Below are 12,267 nucleotides of genomic sequence, written 5' to 3'. Positions count from 1 at the left end.
TGTTTACAGTCTGAGGCAGGCCTGTGTGTGTGTGTGTGTGTGTGATTTTAACTAAATTTCGGTGAATGATGTCATCGCTCCGTTCCGGTATTTTCAAAATTATGCCCACTTGCCTCAGGGGGGTGCTGCAATGTTTGTTTACTTGTTTACTGATTGGACCACAGGGTGCCTGCACCATTCGTGGGGGACGACTTGTTTATGTATTTATTTATTATTTTTCTTTGTGCTGTGAGCTTTTAAATTGCGTTGTTTCTTTTTACTTTTATTCCATTGTTATTGTTTTATTTCTCATTTGTTTTGTTCCTGTAAAGCACTTTGTACCTTGTGTTAAGAGAGTGCTCTATCAATATTAAGTTTATTATTTATTATTTCTCTTTCTCTCCTTCAGTCCCTTCTTCTCTCTTTAATGAAGTTTTTTTTATGCTCGGTCGTCTCTGCCTGCTGGTGTGTTTATGTCTTTTTAAATGTGTTGCAGTAATGAGCGGCAGACAGACCGGCCTCTCTGTGTCTGCAGGTTACAGTATGTTCCACACCGCCTCTCTCGCCCTCCCTCTCTCTCTCTCTCTCTCCCTCTCCCTCCCTCTCTCTCTCTCTCTCTCTCCCTCCCTCCCTCCCTCTCTCTCTCTCTCTGTCTCTCTCTGAATCAGAAACAGGTCAGGAAGTCTTCATTAGGTTGACGAAGCTACTTGCCCAAAGCTGCCAAAGCCGCTTTCACCAGTTGCATGAAGCACGAGTTGCACTAATTCACCTCCATTTTTCACACATTCATCAAGTTTTCACCCTTATATCATGTTTTTTATGCGTATAATAATCCCTTAATAAATCTTTATTTTCATCCGCATCTCTACAACAGTGGCCAAAAAAATCATTTTGCTTAATAGGAAAGACCGAACAAAATTATCAATAAAACACTGGTACAACTTACTAACTGAACACTCAAATTTGGAGAAACTTACATTTACCATGAAAGATAATATCAACTATTACAACAACATCTGGTCCCCATTCTTGCAATTTATCCAGAGCTGATCCCTCCATAATTTTTTTATTTTTTATTTATTTATCTATTTTCTTTTCTTTCCCCTCAACAAATTCAATATCCTTCAACATGCCTGCTCAATACCCCTTATTACAATGACACCCCCTGTCCGTTGTCCTGTCTTGTCTTGTCTTAGGTTGTTTGCTTTGTAACTGCCCCTTATTGCATACAGTTCTGTAATTGTCAAACTACCATGTCCCATACTGTCCTGTACTTGTTTAATGTTTGTTTAATGTGTGCATAAATAAAAAAAATAAAAAAATTAAAAAATTAAAAAAAGGGAAAAAAAAATAAAAAAATCTTTATTTATATTTACTCTAATACAATTTACTCTTCTTGCAAAATACAAGAAATATCTGCTCGTCCCGTCCCCCATCCCGTTCTTCTACTTCTTTCAAAATCTTAGGTCTGTGTTCCGTTACCTTGGCAACTATGGAAGATTCATAGTGTATATATATAAGTGTGACTCTGACAAACGGCTTTGTGTTTGTTCATACTTTACTTTGGCGTTTGTCTCCGCTAACCTCAGGCAAATTCATGGTTCTTTGTCTTTGCAAAGACAATCTGTCGGTTAAGGAGGTGATTTCAACAAATCTATTCTGCTGAAGTCCCGCCCACAAAGGCTCCGATTGGCTCGATTGTTTCTCCGAGCGAGAACAAGCCGTTGACGAGGGAAACACCAGACTCTCTGTTACCCTTTTTCCACCAACATGGGACGGGTTCCGTTCTGGTTCGCGCACCTAATTTTGAACCGTTCGGAGCATTTCGACCAAAAATAAATTGGTTCGGAACCCGAAAAGTCGGTTCCCAGCTGGAACCAAAAAATAGCAGGTTTTCAAGTGCGAACCGTGACGACATCAGTGGGCGTAACAAAAGCTTGCAGGTAATCAATGCGTTCCGCCATCTTGCTACTACTGTTTACTTCTGGTGTGCATTGTGTAACGCCCTCTGTTGATGACACATCCTTGATTACAATGGTTCCGCTCAAAACTGGTGGAAACGCGGGCCGGTTCGCTAGATAGCACCAAGGTTCCAAGAATCCTGAACGGAACCGGTTCAAGAACCAGAGCTAATTTGGTGGAAAAGGGGTGAATGAGGAGTCTGGAACCAGGCTAGGTTCCTACGGTCAAAGCATCTCAAAGAACTGAGTGCGCGTTCTGTCACCATAGCAACAATCAGTCTCAGATGTTTGTTGCACCTTTCTAGCTAATTTCCTAAAAGTAGGAAAAATAAAACCTTAAGTGAAATCCTTTTGAATGTTTTGTGCCGTCGTCCACTAGATGTTGAAGCTGCACCAGGCAAGATTTTTCCGTCACAATACACTTATCAGCCAAAGAGAAGAGCGTCCCATCCCTACTGATTGAGACTCCCTGTTTAAATTCTAGTGCCAATATGAACACTGGTGGGGAATTCTCTCCACACGAGAAGTGATGAATCCAAACTTCAGAGATAGAAAACTGTCCAGACTGTCTCCTGAACAGCAGCAGAGAAAGCCGGACTCACCAGTGTTCAATCTCTGAACCCATCGTCTATCGGTCTGATGATGATTAGACTCTGGGGACTCTTAGATCTTCTCCTCTCTTGTCTCTTTGGTTTCCTTTGGTATAAAGCAGCGGTTCCCAAACTTTTTAGGCGACGCACCCCCTTCTACATCCTGACCGGGTTAATGCACCCCCGATCCCCCACACCTGCAAAAAAACAACAAAAACAAAACGCAACATATCCTATTTATAGCCACATTAAAGGCATCAAATTTAATCATGCACAAATAATCAGAACACACGGAACAAAATGTTCAAGAGATCTCAACAATTTGCTCTCACATTCAAATGAAACTGAAACTGCAACAAAGTTTCAATAAATTGCAACAAAGTTACGCACAAGCGTCACTTTTAAAGAGCGAAGAGGACGAGGACACACACAGGCTCAGAGGCAGAGAGGCCCATCATGAGAGAAGATTGGGGAAAATGCTGCCATATTTTCAGCCGCATTAAAGAAAAATTGCATCAAGTTTAAATTACAATTAACCACACATAACATAGCGGTTACGGAAATTAGAAGACCAGTAATTTGAATCAAATTGCAGTAAAGTTACGCACGATCCACCAAGTATGGAACAAAGAGAATGACACATGCATAGGCTCAGAAACAGATAACATGGACAAAAAGAGGATCCCACAAAGAAAATCCCACTTGAAAAAATTACAGTGTAATGGTGTAATTATTACACCATTACACCACCATTACATTTTTCCTCTCGCGCCCCCTAGAGGCAGCTCGAGCACTCTGGTATAAAGCATCACAGACAGTTTACTGACCTCACTGCACAGGATTTCTGGGTAGTGAAGTCCTCCAACTTCAAACAGTTACCTTCTGCTGCCATGTGGGGCCGCCATCGTGCGAAGTCACCTGATGCAGCTTTAAATACAGAAAATTGTCTGTTGTGTGGCTCTCTTCACTTGATATAGTGTGTTTGGACTTGGAAGCTCTTGATTGGAAAACCTCGGGAAGTCTCTGATAGGAAGATATTTAGTGGAAATGCATCTCATCTTCAATCTCATTTTGTTTCCAGAGTAAACAGAAATGTCTTTTTTTGACCTGATTTATTTTGTTTTTCAAAGTTGTGGTCTCTGTTTCTCTCTCTTCTTCTTCTTCTTCTTTTCTTTCACCTCACCCCTATCACTCCTCCTCCTCCTCCTTCTTCTTCTTCTCCCTTGGGCGATTGAAATTCCAGCTGGCCTCCCCCTCCTCCCTGAGAGACTCTCTTCCTCTCTCTCTCCTCCCATTCCCTCCCTCCCTCCCTCCCTCCCTCCCTCCCTCATCTCTCTCGCCTCTCTCGGTTCAGTTCAGTTCAGTTCATTTAGTGCAGTGCAGTGAAATCCAGCAGGGTTCTTGTTTTGCTCTCCAAGATGTCCTGGACCCGAGTCTTCGTCCTCGCTCTGCTCGCCACCCTCCTCATCCTCACCAGTGAGTACCTGAGCTGGGCTGGAGACTAGCATGGGGGTGTGATGGGTGGGTGGGGGTGGGGGGTTAAAGAAGGATGGGGTATCGGGTTATAAAGCCTCAGGTAATAAGGAGGAGGGCAGATTTGTGGTCATACAGCCTCAAGATGTGCCATTCTCCTTTTATATGGAAGATAATATCATGTCAGACATTGATAATATGGAAGTTTAAAGTTTTCTTGCTTATTGGCAAACATGACCTAAGACCTTTTCTGAAATTGGATCCACTGGTAAATTCAGCATTTATCTGACCAATCAAGCAGAATTAATTTCAGTATTTGAAAAAAACTGAAAATGTAAACTTGTATAACTGGTTGACCTGTTATTCCTTCAATCCTCTTCCACCAAAAGACACCATGGGGGTGGGGGGGCAGCAGATTGAAGAAGTTGATATATTAATTAAATAAATGCTGCTTGGTGGATCACATGTATGCCGAATTTACCAGTGGAACCTCATGACTGTGTAATGGTTTGAAGTTTTGTTTTCTGAGGTTTGTACGTTTGCAGATGAGCGAAGAAACATTTAACAGAGCTATTCTCTCCCATACAAAGAGAGAAACAGAAGCTGTATTCGCATGTGGCTAACGTTACCTGGGGGACATCCAGTGATTTGTAAAAATTGTGGAGATTGCAGTGATTTTAATCCTGTGCCAATCGGCCACAGCAGTAATTTGTAAAGTTAGAAATTCCAGCCCAGATATTGGCTTGCGAATTATTTTTCTTCTTCTGCCATGACAGCTGCAGGCAGCGGTGGAATCTATAGACGAAGGTTTTGGTTGCGTTTTTTGGCACAAACTTCAAATGCCATGAGAAATGTCTTGATTAAAGTCTTGTCCGGAAACGTCGCTAGGCAATAAAACACAGAGCAGAGGTGAATTTTGTATGGGTGATTTGATGGGGATCTGGATCCTTGTGGTGTGCATGGTCCATTTTGATGATTTGATCGCATTCTTGGGACAAACCTCAAGTTTTGCTTTGCTAAATCAAGAAGTAATGGACTGTAAAAGGTTTCGCGAAAGGCAGAAATTGTTGGGTAACTCATTAATACTATTTCTGTGCGAATACGGCTAAAGATAGAACGGCATGTACTGAGACAGCCAATCATCTCTCCTTTCCCACTTTAGTCTCCAGTGGGGCGGAGAGCGCTGCGGTCCGGGACGACGCCGACACCGACGCCAAAGCAGACGAGCCAAAAGGTGAGAGACTTGCCCGACGCCGTCTTAACGTTTCCTTCCCGAGACTTTTGCTCCGCATGTCCTCCTTATGTCTCCTTCACCCTCTGACCTCTGACCTCTAGGGGCGGCGCGGCGGGTCTTCATGCCCGAGTCGGACGCCTCCAACTTCTTCAAACGGCGCAGTCGTCGCTCGGTCCGATACCAGGCGGAGATCCAAGGTGGGTTTTGTTGGTCATCCTTGTGTCCGATTGGTCGTTTAACACTCGAGAGGCCGAGCCGAGGTCAGACTGTGCACGTTTTCACCCGTCTGCTTGTAGTAACGGATGGATTTAGCTGAAATTTGAGGAACTACGATGCTTCGTTCAAGTGCTGGCGGGAAAGTCCGACATCTGGGACTTCCAAGTCAGCTGCTGCATTCATGTGCTATCGTGTTAGAAAGCCAAACTTGGAAGACAAACGATAAACAAACATAAACCTTTACGGAGGCTGCAGGTTTGCAAGTTGGGGATTTGCATTGGGAGAGGTTTGAGCTCCTGGTTTTTATATTTTAGAATCTGAATATCTCAGCGTTCAAAATGTCGCTCCATGGTCTTTTCTTGGACCTTACTTTCTGGACAAACCGGCGCTCTTAGATTTTCAAAATAATGCAAGGAAAGAGTCTTTGTGATTTATGATTCGCTCCCTTCAACTGACGGCTTGTTGGCCTTCTCTTAGACCTCTAAAATACACAACAACAGTGAGGACACGTTCACGCGGTGTCTCTTCTAAAACAGACACAACATTTGCGGCATTTTTGGCCTCAGTGCAAAAACGATTTGTCCGTCTTAGAAGAAATACTGGGAGATCCAAGGAAGTGCTGTCTATCATCTCTGTGGCTACAGAGAGGTGTGTGTGTGTGTGTGTATGGTGGGGGGGGGGGGTGTTTTAAAGTGGTTGGTTTGGAGGTTGGAGGAGGATTGGAGGGTTATTTATGTTTATTTATGTTTGGTGTTATGTGCTGGCCGATGTGCCGTGCCTGTGTGGTTGATGTGGCCACAATGTGGAGAGTTTGAAATACAGCAGGGTTTGGCCTCCTGGAGAGGACTGGGGGTGCTGGAGTAAGTGTGTGAGTGTGTGTGTGTGTGGGAGTGTTGGTTTATTGGTTTGTAGTTGGATGATGAGGGCGATATGATTAGCTTGTGACTGAAAACTGTGAAAGTTCAGGAGAGGGAGAGAGAGAGAGAGAGAGAGCAGACTGGAAACTCAACCAGGTGTCCTACTATACAGGAGCAGCTCTTAAATCTAACTCCGACACACACACACACTCACACACACACACACACACACTCGAGCTGGAGGCTGCAGAAGGAGTCACAGGGTAGTATGGAGCAGGTTCTCCCTCTCTCTCTCAATTCAATTCAAGAAGTTTTCTCGGTACAATAAGCTCATTCTTCCACTGCCAAAGCATCAGCACCGGACGCAACTCCAACGCATCTCAAACCAAACGACCGAGCACATGGATGCAGGCGATCCTGCAAACACATGGCAGCATATCGAAAACTTTGTATCTCCAAAACTTTTCAGGAACTAAGAAAAACGGTTTTTTAGCTTGGCGAAAAGGCTTTTTTCATATTATCCAATGGGGTTTTGAAAGGGTTTCATAAGCCTAAGAGGTCAGATAATTTCCTTAACCCATAGAGCAACATCTGATCCTTCAGTTTATGTCAAGACATGAAAATCACCAAAATTGGAGTTATAACAACAGCGACATATTAGGTTGAAGATCTGCTTGGATCGGGTCAAGATGTATGCAAACAGGTGATCATTTTAGGACGGGTCTATCAATAAATTATATTACAATTAAAGGAGACACAGGTGAATTATTTTTCTTTTCAGAAGTGTGTGTGCATGGATTGCCAAGTCAAAAAAAAGCCAAGGCACTGAGTCTGCAGGTGTAAAAATTTAGGTAGGAAGGTAAAAAGGCATCAACCTGATCTAGTTTTCATTAGGGGAATTTTTTCACCTGCAACTATTTCCACTCATAACAGCATTTGTTGTCAAATTGTCTGTTTTCCAATGGAAAACAGGGGGGGGAAAAAGTCCCTCTGTCCCCTCCAGAGACGGGCTGTGGTTGGCTCCACCTCGCCCGCCCGTCACAGCACCAAACTGGGCCACGGCTCTGAACAAACAGGCCCACATTCCTGAAAAAAAAAAAAAAACTTCACTTAGAAAAAGGCTGTTTATGTCGCTTGCCAGCTCAGTCCGTGAGAACCTGAGGGGCAGCCGGGTGTGTGTGTGTGTGTGTGTGTGTGTGTGTGTGTGTGTTAGGGACTTTGAAGTTGTGACCCTGCCAGAGAAGTGATGCGCAGGTTGCAGGAAAATCCCTGCAGGAGCTGAGGCAGGAATGCAAGGACCAATTTACTCTTAAAGGAATATACTGAGTTTTGGGGAAATTATCCTGTTGCTCAACTTGCTTGTTAAATAAAGAGAACACAGACACCGAAATCATCCTCGTGTCCCCGGTAGATCGTTGGCTCTGATGCTTCATGCTAACACTAAAAGGTCATTCTTCTTACTTTGGATAATGCTAGTGGCCTACTATCACTCAACATAGTGTATGCTAAAGCGTTAGCATGGAGCTACTATCACTCAACATAGTTTATGCTAAAGCGTTAGCATGGAGCTACTATCACTCAACATAGTGTATGCTAAAGCGTTAGCATGGAGCATCTAGCAACAATCCATCAGGGAAACATAGATGATTTTGGTGTCTATGTTCTCATCATTTACTCTGTAAGTTGACCAACGGGACAATCTCCAACAACACTGCCGTATTCTTTTTAGAGATTAAGAAAAACACATGAGCGCTGTTTGGATCTGGTCAAAATAAAGACAAACAGGTGATGATTGGAGGTCGATCAATAAGCTAAATGACATGGATCGCCAATACAAAAAAGCCAAGGAACTCCGTCTCCAGGTACAGAAATAACCCTGATGAAGACCAGATCTGGTCAGCTATGTAGCTGCACTTTGCACTCCGGCGGCCCCAAGTGGCAGCGAGGATAACTGGTTGAATTTTGGAAAGTTTGAAAGCCTTCATTACCCAGAAACCATGTAAGATGATGTCAAGAAACCAGAATGTCATTAGGGCAAATAGGGTGACTCTGTCTAAATTAGCGGTGATGGAGACGCTCTTCTCTGTTGCAGCCCCCAGTTTGTGATTTAGACTGATAAGACAGGTGTATTTTTACATTAAAGTCTTAAAGCTTTAACTATGGAGCCACAGTTATAATGACTTTCTAGTTTTTGTACCTGCAGACAGAGGGCCTTGGCTTTTACAAGTGGGGATCCATGTAGACAGAACTGTCTCCACCTGTAATCTCATTTAAGAAAACCAAGACAGATGGCACAGAAGGGCAATACAAGGGCCTCTTTTATAGGCAACTACAGTTTTACATGTGAGGTGTGTGTGAATGTGTGTGAGGGAATGAGAGTTTCTCTGTGAGCCAAACCTGTTTCCCCACAGCTAAGCCCCAAATCACCGGCCTCTTTGGTAGGAAAATAAGTTTGCGGAGCGTCGGACGCGTGTGTCTGCCTTTACTCAACTTCTTGTGATGTAATCCCAGTTCTGATTCAGTACTTTACACCAGGGAACGAAAAGAAAAACACGGACAAGCTGGTAATGTCTAATGTACACAGTGGCTGGCCTGTACCTGCATGGGTGGGGGTGTTTGTTTTTGCACCCGGGAGGGGGGCAGGAGGGAGGCGGGAGGGGGCAGTTTGGATGGAGGAGCTGGGGAATCAGGGATGTAGTGAAGAGCAAACACACTTTACCCATGTTTATATTTGCAGGAGTTGTTTATCCAACTTTATCAAACTGCTGTTAAGTTATGATGAGGTCATAGTTTACCGGCCTCTTGTCTTACTATGGATCGGCCCCGGTCCGTCCGTCTGTCCACAATATCTCGGACGCTACTGATCAGATTTTGACAAAACTTTGGGGAATGATTCGTGTCATTGCTCCGTTACGCCGTTGTCAAAATCACACTGATTGACCACAGGGGGGCGCTACAATATCACACACAATACGCCGCTGATCGTATTTACACGAAACATAAAGGTCCCATATCATGTAGAACAGGATTCCCCTCTCCTCTGTGATGATAAAGGAGTTGGATGGTCTATCTAAACATGGTGAAAGTATCAAAACACACAGGCCCTCATTTACGAAACGAACGTACGACAGAAAACTGGGCGTACGGTCATTTCCACGCAAAGCTCGGCATTTATCAATTTGGACGTGAGCGGAGCTACGATCAAATCTCACGTCAAGTCTCAACTCGTGTAGCAAGTTCTCGAGTCAGCGTGGACTTGCGGTGCAGCAGAGTAAATCTGCTGAGTTGGAGAATTGTTATCAGACCATATATTCTGACTGGCATCGAAACATATTCATCACTTAAAAATATGTAGCCTATGGCAAAATATTCTATTTTGTAAAGTTCTACATCGACTATGTGTCATACAGCCTATCCCTAACATAAATAGGTATTTTCAAATTGTTTGCAATTAACGGGGTTATGGTGTAAGATTAATTTCTCTTTCATTTTGAGATGCTGCATTTTTCTTCCTTTGATGCCAATTTTCAGGCTGCCAAATAGAACTAATTGGTTCAGTTGGACTTCGGACGTTAGAGTTTCTATTTCAAGGTCGGAGAAGTTTCTCTTCTTGGACGTATTACGCATCTCCATGTCGTAAACTCTGGGGGCGAGGCCTCTAAACCCAGAATATTTAGGGGCGTGATATTTAAATGACGATTGTTTTCAGCCTCCACATTTATCAACGCCCGATCATTCTTACGCTGTGACTGGCGAGATACGAATGTTTCATGAATCGCTCATTATCATTTTTGTAAGAAATAATAGACTAACAAAGTGTTTTTTTCAAAGCGGTTGAGCGGTTGTCATTGTTTATTACCGGAGAGTTTTCCCTACCTGTAGCCGCCGGGCCGCGGAGTCTCACGTTTCACTCTGGAAACGGTTAGCCGATCGGAACGGAGGGGTCGTTAATATTAATGAGCCTTAAAGACACGGCGACAGAAACGGCCTGTTCTTGGTAAGGCTCAGAGAGATGCTGGAAAATGAACGTGGAGAAATGGATTGAGAGTGTTTTTGGTTCATGACACCACACACACAGCTTTGAATGGACAGAAAGACACTAAATAAAACTCTGGACAGTGAGAATATGGAGCTTTAAGGGAATGAAGCGTCTCATTGCTCCATTATGGAAAATTGCATCGATTGGCCTAAAGGGGGGCCGCTGCAAATGTTTGTTTACTTGTTGGATTTTGCCCAAACTTTGGGGAATGATGCATCTCACCACTCTGTTGTGATATTTTCCAAATTACACCGATCAACCCAAGGGGGGAGCCGTGTCATTTTGACAAAATTTGGGGAAATCATCTCACCGCTGCATTCCAGTGTTCAGAAAGACTCTGATCGGCTCAAGAGGGAACAACAGTTACAGCTCAAAACATGTTTACTGCCTTAGAGTTCATCCAACTTTAACATCTGACATCTTTAACACCTAAATTCATAACGTACATTATTATAACTGGTATTAAACTGCTGTTAAGTTATTTTATCTCTTCACACATCAAGTCTCAAGTAATTCAAATTGTGACTCGAGTCTCCACCTCTGCCCATTCCTTCTGTCCATCGGGTGGTTTGAATATCATGAGAGTGTGTATGAAGACCAGACACCCCTGAGGTCCTGAAAACACTCCTCTCTCTCTCTCTCTCTCTTCTCCTCTCTCTCCCTCTCTCTCTCTCTCTCTCTCCACAGCGGAGCAGAGGGTGAGGCTGTCAGCGGACGAGCGGAGGAGGGAGTACAACGAGGAGCAGAGGGACGAGTTCGAGAACTACGTGGAGGAGGAGCGTGACGGTAAGGCTCGCCGCCCCACGAGCCGCCGGGCCGCCTCGAGTCAAGGTGGCCATTTGCGGCCGACCACCGAGCCGACAATCTTCCCCGCGGTCGGCCGCTCGGCGTGACATAACTGCCGTTAACGACAGTTTCTAAACTAAGCGCTGAAACCAAAACCATACGACTGGGTTTTATATCTCGGATTCGCAGCTTTTCGGGGGGGTCAGAGAGCTGATACAGGATTATAAAAAAAAAAAACCCAAAAAACCTAATCTCTGTTTCTTCACCCGCAGAGCAAAACGAGCGGACGAGGGAGAAGAACGAGCAGTGGAGAGAGTTCCACTACGACGGCCAGTACCCTCGCTACTACTGGCACCACTGAGCATGCTCCGGAGCGTGGAGGGCGGGGCTACAGCGCCGGGCAGCCTATGATTGACAGCCCCACATCCACATCGTCAGCTTTCCTTCACGGCAAAAAAAAAAAAAAAAAAAAAAAAGATTCTTGGCGCTTTCAATAAACTCACCAACTATTTTTCCCCCCCTAGTTTATTCCTCAAGATAAAGCTTTTTGTATAAAATCGAAATAGTGCAATATATATTTCTCTCTGTCAAACTGTATTTAAAGTGCAGTTTTTCTAATGTATGCTGAGCTTTTTTTGCCTTTTCACATTAAAAGGAGGCTGTCTGTGTGTTAAGCTATATGCATGCTGCTTGCTCTTGCTGCCTTTAATCTGTACATACAAGCTCTGCAGTAATGTTCTCTTTATGGCCGGCCGGGGTACACCTGACACTATGAGACATGAGCAGCGATAGATCAACCTGTTATGTTAAGAATACACGTCCAGAGGGGGGGGTTAGCGCTGTCGCCTTTGTAAGAAAACTGACTCGATGTCACTTCTGTAACTCAAAACTACAAATAAAGACGAGTTTCCCCGTGCTGTGTCGTAACTCACTGCCTGGTATTTGGAGTATTTAGAGGAAGGGGAGAAAAGAGAAGACGAGGTGCGCTGGAGAAATCATCAGTCTGGAGGCTTTCCACATTCCAGAGTGGAAATATTAGACAAGAACTGGGCAGAGGAGAGATGGAGGAGGAGGAGGAGGAGGAGGAGAGGAGGAGAGGAGAGGAGAGGGGAAAAAGTGCAACAACAGGATA

The 12,267-nt window shown here is 44.1% G+C and overlaps 1 protein-coding gene across 1 annotated transcript; it reads left to right on the top strand.

The window, feature by feature from the left end:
• The first annotated feature begins 3,883 nt into the window (after positions 1-3,883).
• On the top strand, positions 3,884-12,062 carry ucmaa (upper zone of growth plate and cartilage matrix associated a). The gene is made up of 5 exons (XM_071513049.1): positions 3,884-4,006; positions 5,166-5,237; positions 5,339-5,434; positions 11,037-11,135; positions 11,408-12,062. Exons 1-5 carry the CDS (start codon positions 3,949-3,951, stop codon positions 11,494-11,496), a joined length of 414 nt encoding a protein of 137 aa, XP_071369150.1. The 5' UTR covers positions 3,884-3,948; the 3' UTR covers positions 11,497-12,062.
• Positions 12,063-12,267: the final 205 nt, after the last annotated feature.

This window comes from Centroberyx affinis, unplaced genomic scaffold (genome assembly GCF_046629955.1).
Source record: "Centroberyx affinis isolate AG114_WGS23_722 - 3 ecotype Tasmania unplaced genomic scaffold, CSIRO-AGI_Caff_v1 ptg006730l_1, whole genome shotgun sequence".
NCBI classification, from domain to species: Eukaryota; Metazoa; Chordata; class Actinopteri; order Beryciformes; family Berycidae; genus Centroberyx; species Centroberyx affinis.
Note: the sequence above shows the minus strand (reverse complement) of the source record. Positions and strands in the feature narration are given on the sequence as shown.